Raw genomic sequence first — 16,453 nt, 5'->3', positions numbered from 1 at the left:
GGTGTAGTGGGTAGCAGAAACTGAAGAGGTTAGGGGTGTAGAAACTGAAGGCTTGACCACTAATGGTGACTCGTAGTAGGTGGGGAACACATAGCCAGCAAGAGTCAGAGGGCGAAAGCAATTTTTCAAAAGAATTTGAGAAGATTCTTTCAGGAAGATTCAAAACATTCCAGCACAGTCAATCTTGTCAGTTATAAATTACCTACCAGCTTTTTTTGCAGATCCTTGTAAATTACTACCACCACCACCACTGCTACCTCCTCCAGGAGAGCCAGTCTTTTTACTGAGAAGACTGTTGAAGAAATTTGCCAAGACTCCTTCACTTGCAGCTCCTAGAAGGGCAAAAGAAAAAGATCCTATTAACTTCTAAAACAGAATGGTAAAGTGTTTGTTTAATGTTTAAAACAATTTGGGGTGGGATTTGGAAGAGATTTAAATCTAGAGCAATGTTTAGAGTAATTGGCTTTGCTAATGATCACACATTTACAATGGAACTGTGCAAGTCAATGAGTCTTAGCTCAGTGGAATTTGCAGCATCAATGGCCAGTTTGTGAATATATGTTTTAAAAGAAGTCAGGTACTAAAATTAGGCACATGTGTGTTCAATGTTGGGGGAGTAGCAATAATATAATGCTGGAGAAAGTGCCCTGACTTGATTTCTGGTAACCAGGTTTATTAATACGGAACTGTAATAACTAATAAGTTATTACATTAATTATTATTAATTACTTATAAGGGTTATGGGGAGAAAGCTGGTGATTGGGGTTAGTGAAAGTGATCTGCTCTGTCAAAGAGCCGACACAGACTCGATGGGCCGAATGGTCTCCTTCTGTGCCGTAACATTCTATGAATCTATGAATAAACTGCATGATACAAACTCGACTGCTAGACTTGTACCTGTACTAAAGCAATGGAATGACAAGGAAAAATAGAGCCATTGTCAGACTAATAATAATAATCCTTGCATTTGATATAGCGCTTTTCACGTCTTCTAGACGTCCCAAAGTGCTTCACAGGATATACTGTAAAGTGAATTGACTGTATATTTGTGGGCAAACGCGGCAGCCAATTGCGCACAGCAGTGTCCCACAAACAATCGTAGATTGAAAATGACTACTGGCAAACTGACAGTTCATAGCACATTACAAGACTCCACATTGCTTTTGTGTATTATGCAGAACTTTACACTACACAATACATTAATATGCGCATATACAAGAACAGGAAACCGTATCAAAGTACTTTACAGAGACACAGTAAAGCCTGAGCTGGGTGGAACCTAGGAGGAGATGCCGAAGGTATAATCAAGGAGACGTTTAGACAGGTTTTGAAAGTGAGGGAGAGACCAAGCAAGGTATTTTGGAAGAATGTATTACAGAGTTGGGGGGAATGAAAGCTTGCTTGTCTGCTGATAGTGTGTGGAGAAAAAACAGGCCTGAATTGGTAGAGAAGAGAGCGAGCAGGGGGAGTAGGACCAAAGGAGATTGCTGAGGTACGGTGGAGGCAAGACAGTGGAGGGATTCAAAGGATGAGGATTTAAAAGGCGATTTGGGAGTAGGGAGCCAGTTGAGCCTGGCAAGAAACTATTACAACATCAATGTATTACCTGTGCTTTTTGTGTAAGAATTACTTGATTAAATCAAGGAATAAACAAGTGTTTCAATGCCAGATTAAAACTAAGTTAATCTAATTGCAGAAAGGCTCCGTATAGTTGCATAATTTCGAGACTCCATACAACAATTTGCATTTATTTAAATCACTTTAAGTTAGTAGTGTCTCAAAGCACTTAACAATGGTGTGGTTTGACACCGAGCTGGAAGGAGGGGAAATGATCAAAAGCACAATCGAAAAGGAAAGTCTTCAGGTGTCATTTGATGACGGGCAAACAGGTTGTAAGATGGAGGGACTAAGGCAGGGAGTTCGAAGCATTTGGGGCATTGTGGCTAAAAGCATGGCTGCCAATGGAGGAGCACAGGGAAAGAGGGACGCGCAAAAGACTCAAGCCAGTGAAGGCAACGGGTAGTGGAGTGGCATATGAACAGACAGGTAGGGACGTGCCAGGAAGTGAAGAGATTTGAACACAGAAAGGATAACTGGGTATCGAACCCTGATGCCAAGGTTACATACAGGTTCAGTGAACCTGAGGGATAGGTGGGAAGGTTAAGGATTTCAGAATCAAAGTTGAGCAGATGTTGAAGGGAGCCAAATAGGATGGCTTCTGTCTTGTCCATGTTCAGCTGCAAAAAGTTGGCACTCATCCAGACCTTGATGTCAGACAAGCAGGCAAAGAGGGACAATCAAATCTCTATATATGTATCTCAAGTTTTAAAAATATATAGCAACATTTGTCTAACTTCCTTAAAACAAGTACATTTTCATTTTGAATGGTCAAAAGATTTTCAGTATTAGTGGACCAACAACTCCCAAGTTTTCTTTACCTTTGATATTGGGATCCATCTTTTTACTTCCTGCAGAAATAGGAGTTACGTTAACAACATTGCCAGCTCCAGATCGACTTGGTGTCCTGGGAGAGCTTCCAGGCATTCTTGCTGAAGGATCCTGAGCAAAAACAATCAGTAAGCACTATTTAGGCTGAAGAAATGTGGCTACAAATTCCGAGGTTTACCCTGGTTGATAAACTATTGATCTAAATTCAAACTAAAAAGTCAGCTACACTACACTACCATTGAACCATTTATAACATTATTGAACCTAATGTCTTTGTTAAATATAGTGTGGCTTTATTTATACATTTAAAATATTAGCTGCTTGTACAAAATCTCATTCGAGGGGAAAGATGACCAAAAATGTGGACGAAGAAGAAGGTCTTGAGCAACTCTGAGACAGAGTTCCAAAGTGTGGGGGCAAATAGACTAATAGCCCACCTGCTGATGATAGGACAGGGGACATGAAGCAAGTGGGTGCCAACTGATGGACATTAAAATTTAATCGGGTTTACGCCTTTGAGCCAGGCTGGCTGGTTTGGTATCAGCAGTACCCCGGAATTCTGCGGACCCACTTGGCTCAGGAACAAACTACCAAGACCACCACGGAAGATCGATTTCATTCCAACAAGTGAGTACCAGCTGATGGACATTAAAACATAATTGGGTTTATGTACTCAGAAAACAAATGAAACTGGTTTGCTGGTTCTCAGAATTATTTACTCATTGACTGAATTGTAATGAACACCGCTTTTTTTTTAATATGGACGATTTGAAAACTTTTCTATAACCAGCAATTGAAAACTACAACCTCAAAGACATTTTGCATCCAATTTCTGATGAAGACAATTGAATTTTTTTAATTAATCAATTCAGTAAATGTCATTCCCTCGAATCGTATTGGAGCGATTTCTATCAAGAACTACAAGGGGTTTATGTGTTTATTGATTAAGTGAGGGCAAAAATGAACAGTTTTACATCCATAAACAGGTTATAAAGCAGCAAAATTGCTTCCAGTTAGTGGATTCCATAAATTCAGAAAGTAGAACAGTGAAGAAGAGCTACAACTGCTTTGTGAATAGCATAGCTGCCCAAAAAGAAGCTTTACTACACTGAGAACTATTTTCTTCATGATTGAGTAGTGGAGATTTAACACATTTGTTTCAGCCCTCCAGATTAGAATTTTGCTTGCCTGAGGTGACCAATTTGAAAACCAATGCACCCAGTGTTTGAATTGGGAGTTTTGAAATTCCAGTGACGTGGGAGAAGAAAAGAGAAAGAAGGGAAAAACAAGAGGTTCTTCTGTCATTTGAATTTGGAAAGAGACAAACATATGCACAATGTCAAACTGTATAGTTACCACTGGTCTTCCTGTTGCGAGTGGCTGTTTTGCTAGGAAAGACTGCAAAATAAAAAAAAGTAATATTTCAGAAATCTCTGAATAAGACACATACAGAAGCAGCAAACTAAATCCAAAGTAACTTGCATTTATATAGCGCCCTTCACGCAGGGTTGCGTCCCAGAACACTTAATATTAGATTAAAACAGCAAGTTTATAAACCATGAGATTTGTCCCCATAGACTCAAATATTCCAATGGCAGTACAAGCTCGAGATTTATTTTGATTGACTGGGTATCTAACACTTGCGGAAATCCATCACCATGCTTAAGAGTATCCAAGCCAGAGAGAGTTACACTTACATATGCCAACTAATTAATTAATTCATTAACTTAATCAATCAATTAATTAATTAATTAATTGATTAATCAAACTGCCTGTCCAGTGCCTTGGGATGTCCTCCTGACGTGAAAGGTGCTATACAATTGTAATTTTGTTGTTGTTAACATGGAAAATTGCGTGGATGGAATGTGAGCTCTCTTCCTGTAGGGACGCGCCCTGCTTACAGTAACCAATGACAGGAACAGGTTGTCAGGAAAGGTGGTAGAGACAGGACACAAAATTCATTTAAAAAGCATGCTTGATGCTGTGATGGGGCAGGAGGGAGGGTGAGTGTTTTAGAAGGATGAATCGGATGGGCCAAAGGGCCTTCCTCATCCAAACCAATCTTGTGATAATCCCCAGAGTATTAAACACAGGTTGGAAAGAGCCTTGGCTTGTGAAACCCACAGTATGTGCTACAGTATTGCTGAAGTTTAACCAACTAAAACTGGATTGGAGAGGACTGTCTGGCAAGCTGCTTGTCCAGCTAGGACAGTTAGCGCTTTGGCTTGCAGGGTTAACAGGAGCTTTGTTAAGTGGGAAGATTCCCTGCTCCCAGCGACCGGTCTGCACTTCCAAGTCCTGCGGATAAGCCAGCTTTGCTGGTCCGTCGTCAGGTGTACCCTACAGTATTGTAGTACATCTGGCTCAGGAATAGGACTACTGAGACCACCATAGAGGGTTGATTCGATTCTGCCATTGTTATCAAGCACATTACCACCAGAGCCTGATCAGCTCTGAAAGGATTGTGCTTACTCTTCCCCCACCCCACCCAAAGAGGATAGTCAGGCTTTGCAGACAAAGGTGATTCAATGCACAGAAAGAACTTGTGCCTCGCCTGAAAATTTTTATCAGTGCTACTTGCAAAGCTTGAATAACAACATCAATTCCACCTTGGGTGCCCATATACTGTACATTGCTGAGTTGACTGGTACATGATCGACAATCATGCGGAATGTGCAATACTAATATGACACCATTCGTCACATATCCAATTGCAGCATAGGAGAGGGGAGTTGACCATCCTAGCCCTAATCCACATAGCTCAGCATTTTTTGAGGAAGAAAGTTGCATTGCATTAGTTGCTTTCACAAGAGGCCCCATGTGCGAGCACTGTGCCAAAGTCAGGCAAAGAGATGGCGATTTGTCAATGGGTCAGCATGGACTTCTTTTGGAGCTCAAACTGTTTCCCAGCTTCCCTACAACCCTGGTGGAGGAACCCAAAGTACAATGTATGTTGAATCAAAAGTGGCAGACAAAACATAAAATAGAACTAGGGGGATACCAAGGATGATCCTACCACATTGAAGTCCATCTGTGCACCCACTCAAAGGGGCCTATGTATATGTGCCCTAGGAGGCATTGAGGTAATGGCAGGCAAAGCTGCTCTTTTCTGCCTTTCTCCTCTTTCCAACTCCTCTTTCAGGACACCAAAATTGGAGGCCTCTTTGTCAGTTCCGCCCATACAAGAGTTGGATGCCCTTAATGAGGTTAGCAAACCAGAACAACCAGATCCCAACCTGTTCAACCAGATCTCCTGAGTTAGGAATTTCATTGCTTTGCAAATCTGGCAACAGACTAAAAAGATCCTGGAGACTTTTCTTGGGTTGGATTGTTAATGACCATCAAAATAATCTAAGCAGGGGAACCACTACCAATTCTTACTTTGCAAATATCCATGAATATTTTGCATGGTGCACTGATGTAGGCACACTGGATTTGGTTTTAAGCAAAGTGTTGACAAACAGCTCAGTAACTATTTCAGTAACCCTTCTCATAAAATACCTTTCATAGTTGACTTCACTTTATTCTGCTTTCACGTTATGAATTTGCTTTACGAGTTCTGCTTTCATAATATGAGTTTGCCTCCAGAGGATATCAGGGGAAAAACTCTCAGTATAAAGCTAAGATCAAACTCAAAGAGTCTGAACCTTTCACAAATCAAAAAAAATGTATTAACTATAACAGGGCAATTGCATTACAAGGTGCCTCACGAGAACACAAATTCACTTGTTATGCAGGTGTCTAGTCATTACGAGAAGTGCAGTACCTACCCGTTAGGGCTTTAGCTTGCAAAATTAACGGAAACTGTGTGGAAAAAATCCCTGCCTCCAGGTGACTGGTCTGCCCTTCCAAGTCCTGTCGATGAACCAGCCTGTCATTAGCAGTGCCCTGGCGTACAGCCAGGCTCAGGAACTGGACTACTGAGATCACCACAGAAAAATAGCTTGATTCTGACATTCCATTGTCAAACATGTTACCTTGGAGCCAATTCAGCTCCAGGGAGACCCTGCTTACTTCCTCCCCACCCTGGAACAGGATGACCAGTAAGCGGCCCATTTTTCCGTCGGCATATTATGTCACGCCTAATTTTATGCATCCAAAACACATGCTATATATAACAGGGCAGTCCTGTATCTTACCTGTTGCTTCATAAGAAAAACTTGATCATCTTCTGATAAAATCTCCTTTTCATGCACAAACTATAAGAAAAAATAAAAGTTAACCTATAATACATAAGTGATGTGATGAGTTGTATTAATAAAAATCCTTAGATTTGGTAATTTTTGCATATAGTGAAATTTACAAGGGTAGTTTGCATACATATTTGGAACAAAGTTTGGTTTGGATACTGTTAAGCATGGTGATGGGCTTTCTGCATGAGTCAGACACCTAGAAAAATGTGCAATTTCTAGAGCAAACATGACTATTTGTTACATCAGCCTTTTCTGTAGATATCACCTCAGATTTTTATTACTTTCTTGAAACCACTGAAAAGGTGCGTCAATTCCGGTGATTTTTTAAAGTATATGTTGCAATCAACATTCAGTCACATAAGGCATCATGCATAAGAAAAATCAATTTAATCTGTGCCTTGATCTCTATTAAATAGAGGTACAATCCTATTCAGAACTCTAGATTTTGTGAATTGAATATTTAGTTTAAATACAGCTAGAGGTGGAAACCCTGAAGCCTGGGCAACATATCACCCAGACAACAATAATTTTAGATGATTATGGTCTGGAAAACAAGTTACCTTTCTTACTGGAGGCTTGCTAATGATATCTTCAAAATTGTCATCATCTTTTAAGGATTGGAAGTTCTCGTGCAAAATTCCGATTTTCTTTTCATTGTCCCACCCTGCTGGACTATATGAAAACATGCATCAATCTTTCATAACAAAGCATAGTATGAAGGAAAACCAGACCTAAAAAGTAGATTTATCTGCTACAAAAATAAATTATAGCAACTGCAAACAGCAGCCTTCTTACACTTTTCTTCTAGAATCAGTTTGCTATGGTGCAGTGCAACTGGAATTTTTCTCTGAGACGCTATTCTGATGAAAGGCATTATACAATGCAAGTTGTTGTACTACTAGATCCATTTTACCCTTATCAAAAGCAATCATTAAAACAGTGTAAGAACTCAAATTCCACCTAGTGTGAGCATCCTAGAACTGAACAAGATGAAAAATAACTTGGTGACAGCAAATGGAATTGATAACAATTCCAAATAAATGTAAATTTATAGTTTCCACTTCAAGGACACTACCTATTAGTAAAAGAATACTTAGCGTACATAATCAGAACCCAATGGTTGCAATAAGCTTCAGACTTACATAAACACTGCGTCTTTTTCCACGACTAGTACTGATGAATGGAAAGGAAACTCGTACAATTTATGGACAAGGTATTTATACACTAAATCAATATTTTTATTTTCTTTTAGTGAAGTGTAAATAAGTGCTGCACCATCTAAAACATCTGAATTAAGGAAAAAACAGAAGAAAACTCTCATGCAACAACCAATTTCTAAAATCACCAGATATTATTGCACATAGAAAATGACAAAGCAGATGACTCGTTACACAAGTTATCAATGGTCAGTTCCGACTACAGATCATCATTCCCAGCTCTACTTACTTAACTGTATTAGTTTCAAAAACTGCAAATATTTAACCATATTTAACACTTTTGTTTTGTTTCTTGAAACTATTGAAAAGGTGTGTCAATTCCGGTGATATTTTTGAAGTATATGTTGCAATCAACATTCAGTCACATAAGGGATCATGCATAAGAAAGATCAATTTAATCTGTGCCTTGACCTCTATTAAATAGAGGTACAATCTTATTCAGAACTCTAGATTTTGTGAATTGAATATCTAGTTTGAATACAGCTAGAGGTGGAAACCCTGAAGCTTGGGCAACATATCACCCAGACAACAATAATTTTAGATGATTATGATCTGGAAAACAAGTTACCTTTCGTACAAAACTCAAACAAAACAACAGTGCTTGAAAATCATACTCGTGTTGGATCTCTATGGAGAATTGTACAATGAAGTAATTCAATGAACTATGGAATAACACATTGTAAAATAATTTTTTTGACCTGGTTAGTATTAAAACATGCGCTATCAAATTTGGTGTCATTTGCAGATCTTACGTAAATTCTACTTAGGATAGCATGCATTTCAACCTTCTTGGATGTATAAGATTTGAAAATGAAAGGAATTTTTTTCTAAAATACTTCATAGTACATAAAACTGAGTATTACAAAATAATATTAGCATCAAAGGCAGAACTTTCTTTTCCAAAACATTACTTTCTATATTACTATATTACTATGTAATGGGAACTGTAAACCACCTTTTGTGAAGTGATTCCTTTACAGCAACAAATCTTTTGATTCTTAGAGAAGTGAAGAGCTTTGTGGGATAGTGTAAATAGAATCTGCAAATCTGGTGGTGAACACAGTTGTAGTTGGTGGATACTGAAGAAAACAGATTTATAAAGGTTCTTTTAAGATATAAAGTCCAAACCCTGGACTCCTCTTGACGTGAAAGGTGCTATATCGATGTAAATTTGTTGTATTATATTTGTATATCACTTCCACATTTTGATTTTTTATGTCATATTCAATACTGAAGAGAATGAAAAAGCACACAATTTCTAATGAGAGCAGAGTAAAGGATACATTTTAGGCAAAATCTGCGAATATTTAATTGAATGAAGTCAAAGTGTTCATCTCTGTAGTCATGTTCCTTTTCTAGGAGACCAATGGCATCACACTGTAAATAAAAATACACACAATGTAACACAGCCTTTAGACCTCTACTCAGTTCTCTGATGTACTGGGTATAATAGCTCAGTGTCAGAAGTGAATACTCCAAGTCTCCAGTAATCATTGTATCACCTCTTTCCATGTGGAAAAAAAATGGAAAACTGTATTGCAGATGGAGGTTACGACAGTGAATTTTAATGTAAATTTACCCCACCATTGACAGTTGGGTCTTCAGCTTTTCCGCCCCCATCCTCTGGAATTTCATCCTGGAATCCCTACCACCTTGCCTCCTTCAAGGCCCGTCTCAACTTCCTCTTTGACCATTCCTCCGAACACCCTCTCACCCCAATACACCCTTCGATTCCAACCCCCAGCTCAGGTGCAAACCATCAACTGTCCAGTGCTTGGGACATCCATCTGAAGTGAAAAGCCCTGTACAAATGTAATTTGTCTTTGGTGAATACTGCGGTTATTAGTCAAAGTGGCTTTGAGTCAGGAGAAAAACAAATTTGCTTTAGATGTGTTGATATGGTCTAAATTAGGTTTTCTCAGATTACCCTGTATTTATCGATTTCAGTTTTTCTTTCAATTTATAATAATAATAATCTTTGCATGTGGTAGCACCTTACGTCATTGAGACACCTCAAAACATTTCACAGGATTTACTGTAAAGTAGGCGAATGAGAAAGCCAATTTGTTCATTGCAATGTCCTACAAACAAACATTTATCTGGGGGATTGGTGGCCAGAAAACTGCAAGAAACTTCTTCCTCTTTCAAATAGTGCCATAGGATCTTTAACGTCCACCTGAATGTCAGATGTATTGGCACTGCAACAGTTAACCACAGTAGACACAGAGAAGGCCATGTGGAATAAATAAACCATTTGTTGATCATAACATTCAAACAAGGCACCCAGAGGAATGTGTGAAGTTACGGAGGCTCAAGGAAAAAGATAAAGAGGTCCTTGGCAATAAGTCGACATTGATAACTTCGTGCCTCGTAGGAATCAGATCATGAAGTTCTCAGGGTTCCGTAGAAAAACAAGTCTAGGATACTTTTGGATATAAGGAAGAGGTTTTTCCAGCAATGATTGGGAGAATGTAGGCCTGAAGGGAGCAGAACAGACTGAGGATGTAGGAGTTGAGGGGAGCTGAACAGTCGAGAGGGAAGTCTGAAGGGACCAGAACAGTCAGAGAATCCTAATGCTATCGTCACTTTTATGTAGCCTGATCTTGTTACTTGAAATAAACCTTGATTCTAATACTCTACATTTTGAGTACATTTGTTGTTCAGCATCGAACATGTAAGCCCTTCGGAAGGAAGGAGACGAGGTTGACACTGAACCGGCAGACAGGACCTCGATTCAACATCTCATCCAAAGATCAGGGACTCCGGCAATGCATTGGAGCGTTAGCCTAAACTGAGTTCAAAGTTCCAATGTGGAAATTGAACCCACAACCTTCTGACTCAGTGTGCTACCAACGAAGCCAAACTGATGAAGCTACATCATGGCTAAAAATAAAAATTGCATCAAGACAAAGCCAAACATTTGCAGAAATTAAACTCCAGTAACCGTCTCTGTTTTGTGGGAAATCAAATTTCTAGTTTGATCTGAAAGGATCAGCCCATCGTCCTTGAGTTTCCAAAACAAACAAGTTCCATACATTCCACCTATACATGGAAATTCCAGAGATATTTGTTCGAATAACAACAATCTCTGCCAGGAGGGATGCATCCTGCCCTACACTGTCCTGATCTAGAACCATCATTCCATTCTCTCTCTATTTTATCAATATTATAGTTCTCCAAACTTTTATCTTTTGTTCCTGCAAGCTACCCGTATAAGCCTATACACTTTGACTCTCTCCTGCATCCTTGCTGTGCTGTAATCATAACAGTCTCTTCCAGAAACTACTCTCCCAGAACTCAAGACTCTGGAACCCCTTACTTTGCAGTCTCCCTTCTCTTAAAAATCTAGACTTTTCCCCCAAAATTTAGGGTAACATTGGCACTCAGCCACTGTGCTTTCTCTTCCTCACTTTTCCAACCTGCTGGTATACTACACCAAAGTTTGCAAAACAAAAGTACTTCATATACTGGAACTCAGCGAAATGGACGCATTGTTTGCTAATTAAGTGGATTATTCATTAAAATGTGTAAGTATAAGAAGTTTGGTATACAGAGCATATTTTTGAGCAATTACTGAGTTGCCTGCTTACAAGGATTAATAATTATTATGGACCAAATGTTATCTTGCATTTCAGCAACAGCAATCATGACTTTTTGGGATTCTCATTATGAACAATCAATCACCGTGGCTCAACAGCTTTGCGTAATCTTCGTGTACCTTGCTTCACAATACAAAATTGGTTACCTATCATGGCATTCATCAGAAATCAGATTAGAACAAGCAGCAATAGGTCTGCAAAGTACTATCCAGAAAGATCCACTGCAACTTGGGGTGGGAATCAAAGCAGAGATACTCACTACTATGTTATGAATACTTCTTTTAAAACCTACATTTCTAAAAATATTCTGCACGTTCAAATTTCCTTTTCTTCCCCCTCGCCCCCGCCACCCCCCACCACAATCCACACCCGTAAAATAATTTTTTTGTTTTTTTAAATTGCTAGTCAGAATAAATTGCTCAAGTAAACAATAAAAGTTACCTAATTGTAACATTTACTCATACACAAACCTTTGTGCAAACTACTAGGACGGGAATGCCAAGATTATGTGTAAGTGTGTCTGAACCCAGCGGTAAAACCACGCTTTCTTCGCTCGTTTCCTTTGGTGTATTTCTTCGTTGTGGAGACACTGGTAATTCTTTTCCTGGCTCTTCGTATTCCTGAAAGTCGTTCACCACTGTAGGTACAAAACAGGTTAGGCTTGAATTACCTGAGACATTAATGGCATTTAATATTCTGAATTAATCACTTCTGTATTTGTGTAACTGTCTTAGATTATTCTGAATACAGTTCGATACTATGTGGAAGAGTTATTGCACTAGAGGGGCAAGTTTCAGCAGATTGAATGGCTTTGTTTTGTCAGCTAGGTGTCTGACACATGTGGAAACCCATCACCATGCTTAAGAGTATCCAAACGATGATCTCGATGAGGACATTGAATGTAACGTATCTAAATTCGCGGATGACACTAAACTAGGTGGGAGAGTAAGCTCTGATGATGATGCAAAAAGATTGCAACGGGATATAGATAGGCCAGGGGAGTGGGCGAGTAGGTGGCAGATGGAATTTAATGTGGGGAAGTGTGAAGTTATTCACCTAGGTATAAAAAATAGAAAAACAGATAATTTTCTAGATGGGAAGAGATTAGATAGTGTTAGTGTTCAGAGGGATTTGGGTGTCCTTGTACACCAGTCTCAAAAAGTTAGTTTGCAGGTGCAACAAGCAACTGAAAAGGCGAACGGCATGTTAGCGTTCATTGCAAAAGGTTTAGAGTACAAGAGTAGGGAAGTCTTCTGCAACTGTATAGGGCCCTGGTGAGACCGCACCTAGAGTATTGTGTGCAGTTTTGGTCTCCTTATTTAAAAAAGGACATACTTGCCCTAGAGGGTGTGCAGCGTAGATTCACTCGGTTAGTTCCTGGGATGAGGGGACTGACCTATGAGGATAGGCTGAATAAACTAGGGCTATATTCTCTAGAGTACAGAAGAATTAGGGGAGATCTTATTGAAACATATAAGATTCTTAAAGAGCTGATAAAGTAGACACTGAGGGTCTGTTTCCCCTGGTAGGAGAATCTATAACCAGGGGTCACAGTCTTAAAATTAAGGGTCAGCCTTTTAGAACAGAGTTGAGGAAACATTTCTTCACTCAGAGGGTAGTGAATTTATGGGATTCACTACCCCAGAAGGCTGTAGGTGCTCAGTCCTTGAACATCTTCAAGGCTGAGACTGATAGATTTTTTAAAAAATAGAGGGATTAGGGGATATGGGGATACGGCAGGTAATTAGAGTTAGGTCTGAAGATCAGCCATGATCTTATCGAATGGCAGGGCAGGCTCGAGGGGCCGACTGGGCTACTCCTGCTCCTAATTCTTATGTTCTTAAACCAAGTTAAGATTTCCATGCATCCCACTTACACGTGGAAATTCCAGAGATGTTTATTGGAATGAAATGCACCATCTCTTCCTGGAGAGACACATCCTGCTTACCTAATTCCAGAAAGTATTAGGCACAGGTTGGGAACAGCCAAGGCTTGGGGACCTTAAAGTGCGATGGGATGCTGCTCGAGTCTAGCCAGCTAATGCTTGCCACTGATATCGTTGGCAAGTTTTCCCACTGCTTGTCCAGCTACGACCACCTTACCCGTTAGGGCTTTGGATTCCAGGGATAGCTGAATGGCTTATATTCAGACAAAGTTCCCTGAATTTTTATTTAATCACACAATGAGAAGAAATGACAACTGAAATGACCAATTATCCACTATCTTCCCAGGGAGGAGGATGGCAAGGTCTATTGATTCCTGCCACTGGGTGGCACTATAACAAACAAAATGAAACATTTCAAAGTCTCTTCTGGGCCCAAAGGGCAATTAATGATTAAAACAGACTACCAAGAATGGTGGTTGAAAGGATGTTGAACTCATTTAAAAAAATAACTTGATGTTGTGGTGAAAGCACTGTAGGGACAGATTAAATGGGCCTAAGGATCTTCGTCACCTGAATCACTCTCCTTGAATCGCTAGTGATCTTGTGAACGCAGACCCAAGGTATAAAACACAGTAGATGTATGAAACTGGAGTTCCAACATATTAGAAGATGTACTGCGACTTGGGAGTTGGGCTACAAACCTTTTATATTCCTCCACAATTGCCCTGAAATATCTATTGCAATTTGTTATTCAGTTGTAGCAATGGATTCCTGCCACTGAGTGGCACTATAACAAACAAAATGAAACATTTCAAAGTGCAGAGCCTAAAATGTAATGAAATACTCGGAAGAGATGTATTAAAAAGAGAAAACGTGAAAGTAAAAAGAGAAAAAAAAAGAGATTTCAGGTGATATGATAATTCGGAAAGTTTCTCCCAGTGTCCTGGGATATAAAAAATAGAAATGTATATTGCAGAATGCCATTTCGTTAATCGTGTCAATAATTCCCCCAGTTAAAATTGGTCATTCATTTTCAATGGTTTGTGGGACACTGGTGTGTGCAAATTGGCTGCAGCATTCAATTACAAAATACCCATTCACTGCATATGTTACAGCAAATCCCGAAGCGTCCTCCCGATGCAAAATATTATAGTGTACGATTATAATCCTCACTGTGGAGTCCTGTAGCTCAGTGGTTAGAGCACTCGCACTCAGTGGTTAGAGCACTCGCTTTGCAAGTGAGAGACCTGAGTTCAATTCCAGGCAGAGGGCGAAACCTTGGGCAAGTTTCCTTACTCCACACAGAGCCTAATAATAATCCCTCCAAAACCAAACAATAATAAATTGGTCACTTTCAATCCACGACTGTTTGTGGGACATTGCTGTGCGCAATTGGCTGCCGCGTTCGCCCACAAATATACAGTCAATTCACTTTACAGTGTGTTCTGTGAAGTGCTTTGGGACGTCCTCCTGACGTGAAAAGCGCTAATCAAAGACAAGGATTATTATTATTATATAAATGATGAAAATTTTATCTAGTGACCCCTGAATTTTGCACATATTAAAATGGAAAAGATTCAATGTGCCCATAATAAATGGACCTACATTGGCAAAGACAGAATAAGGTTTGGGTGCAGGTACGGGGATAGCAACTAGCGTGAAGTGATAATAAATGAGAAGAATGTAGCACTGGGATGCATTTTTAAATTGTTCGTAACGAAAATAAAATACAACAACTTGCACTGGAGGTGGGCAATGTGGCGGAGGTGGAGGAAGGCAGTCCCAGTCAGGCACCGGATGTGGGAGGGAAGGAAAGCTGGGAGTCGAACTGGACACCTAGATTGCCGGCAAGTCTGTAGGAGAGCCCGGGGAGCCCGGGGAGGTTGAGGAGTTTGGATCCGCAGGAGTGAAGACGTTGACGGGAGCCAAAGAGTAATAATAATAATCATCCTTGCATTTGATATAGCGTTTTTCATGTCTTCTAGATGTCTCAAAGCACTTTACAGAATACACTGTGAAGTGAATTGACTGTATATTTTGTGGGCGACACGTGGCAGCCAATTGCGCACATCAGTGTCCCACAAACAGTTGTGGATTGAGTGACCAAATTATTATTATTTTTTTTCTTGAGGGATTATTATCAGGCGTGTGGAGTGAGGAAACTTGCCCAAGGTTTCACCCTGCCGGGAATCAAACCCGCTTGCCAGGCGAGCGCTCTCACCACTGAGCTGCAGAACTCCAATATGGGTTCTGTCTTGTCCACATTCAGTTGCATGAAGTTTACACTTATCCAGGCCCTGAGGTCTGCCAGACAAGCTGATAGAACATTGGTGGACCTGGAGTTGGTACTGGAGGAAGCAAAGTAGATTTGTGTGTCATCCACATACATGTGGAAGTTTACAGATGAGATCGCCCAGAGAGAGCATACAGATGAGGAAAAGAAGGGGGCCAAGGATGGATCCCTGGGGTACCCCACAGGTGACCGGGCGGGGGTGGGAGGAGAAACCATTTGCCGAGAAGAAATGGTGGCGGTTGGTTAAGTAGGACTTGATACAAGATTATTATTATTAAAATGCAAGGATCATTATTTTTACTGTAGGTTTTTAACCTGTGTAACTTCTTGTCCATGCCGCGTCTGATTTGCTAATTTAGGCACCATAATTTCAAAAGAATTTTACACCTCAGAGTTCAGATAAGCAGCAATTCTACACCTTGTGGCTTTAAACTGTGAAGAGAGATATGCAGTTGGACTTAATTTAATTGGACAATAAAGAGTGAACGGAGACAACAAGAAGCATTCTTGCATTTGTTATAATGTCCTATCACTTCATCAAAACGCTTCACCGGATTTATTGTAAAGCGCAGTGACATTGTATTTTGTAGGCAAATGCTGTAGCTAATTTGTGCACAGCACAGCACAGCACATAAACAGCCATGAGGTAATGACTAATTTTACCTGGGGAACTGTTGGCCAGAGCCCTGGAAGAAACTCCTTTCTCTTTTCAAATAGTGTCATGGGATTTTTAACACTCATAGAATCATAGAATCGTACAGCAGAAAAAGAGGCCATTTGGCCCGTCAAGTCTGTGCCGGCTCTTTGAAAAGAGCAAT

At 40.0% G+C, this 16,453-nt stretch overlaps 1 protein-coding gene across 1 annotated transcript in view; it reads right to left on the bottom strand.

The window, feature by feature from the left end:
• The window catches only part of LOC103181240 (cytoplasmic dynein 1 light intermediate chain 1), a 36,805-nt gene that overhangs the window by 4,000 nt on the left and 16,352 nt on the right, over positions 1 to 16,453 (bottom strand). Inside the window, exons 5-12 of the mRNA XM_007897562.2 lie at positions 11,928 to 12,094; positions 9,142 to 9,235; positions 7,784 to 7,919; positions 7,202 to 7,313; positions 6,588 to 6,647; positions 3,805 to 3,846; positions 2,439 to 2,559; positions 207 to 332 (exon numbers count right to left, since the gene is read on the bottom strand). Coding sequence (XP_007895753.2) covers positions 207 to 332; positions 2,439 to 2,559; positions 3,805 to 3,846; positions 6,588 to 6,647; positions 7,202 to 7,313; positions 7,784 to 7,919; positions 9,142 to 9,235; positions 11,928 to 12,094 — 858 coding nt within the window. The remainder of the gene's footprint in view (positions 1 to 206; positions 333 to 2,438; positions 2,560 to 3,804; positions 3,847 to 6,587; positions 6,648 to 7,201; positions 7,314 to 7,783; positions 7,920 to 9,141; positions 9,236 to 11,927; positions 12,095 to 16,453) is intronic.

Source organism: Callorhinchus milii, unplaced genomic scaffold (genome assembly GCF_018977255.1).
Source record: "Callorhinchus milii isolate IMCB2004 unplaced genomic scaffold, IMCB_Cmil_1.0 Scaffold2, whole genome shotgun sequence".
NCBI lineage: Eukaryota > Metazoa > Chordata > Chondrichthyes > Chimaeriformes > Callorhinchidae > Callorhinchus > Callorhinchus milii.
The sequence above is the reverse complement of the archived record's forward strand: the minus strand, read 5'-3'. Positions and strand labels throughout refer to the sequence as shown.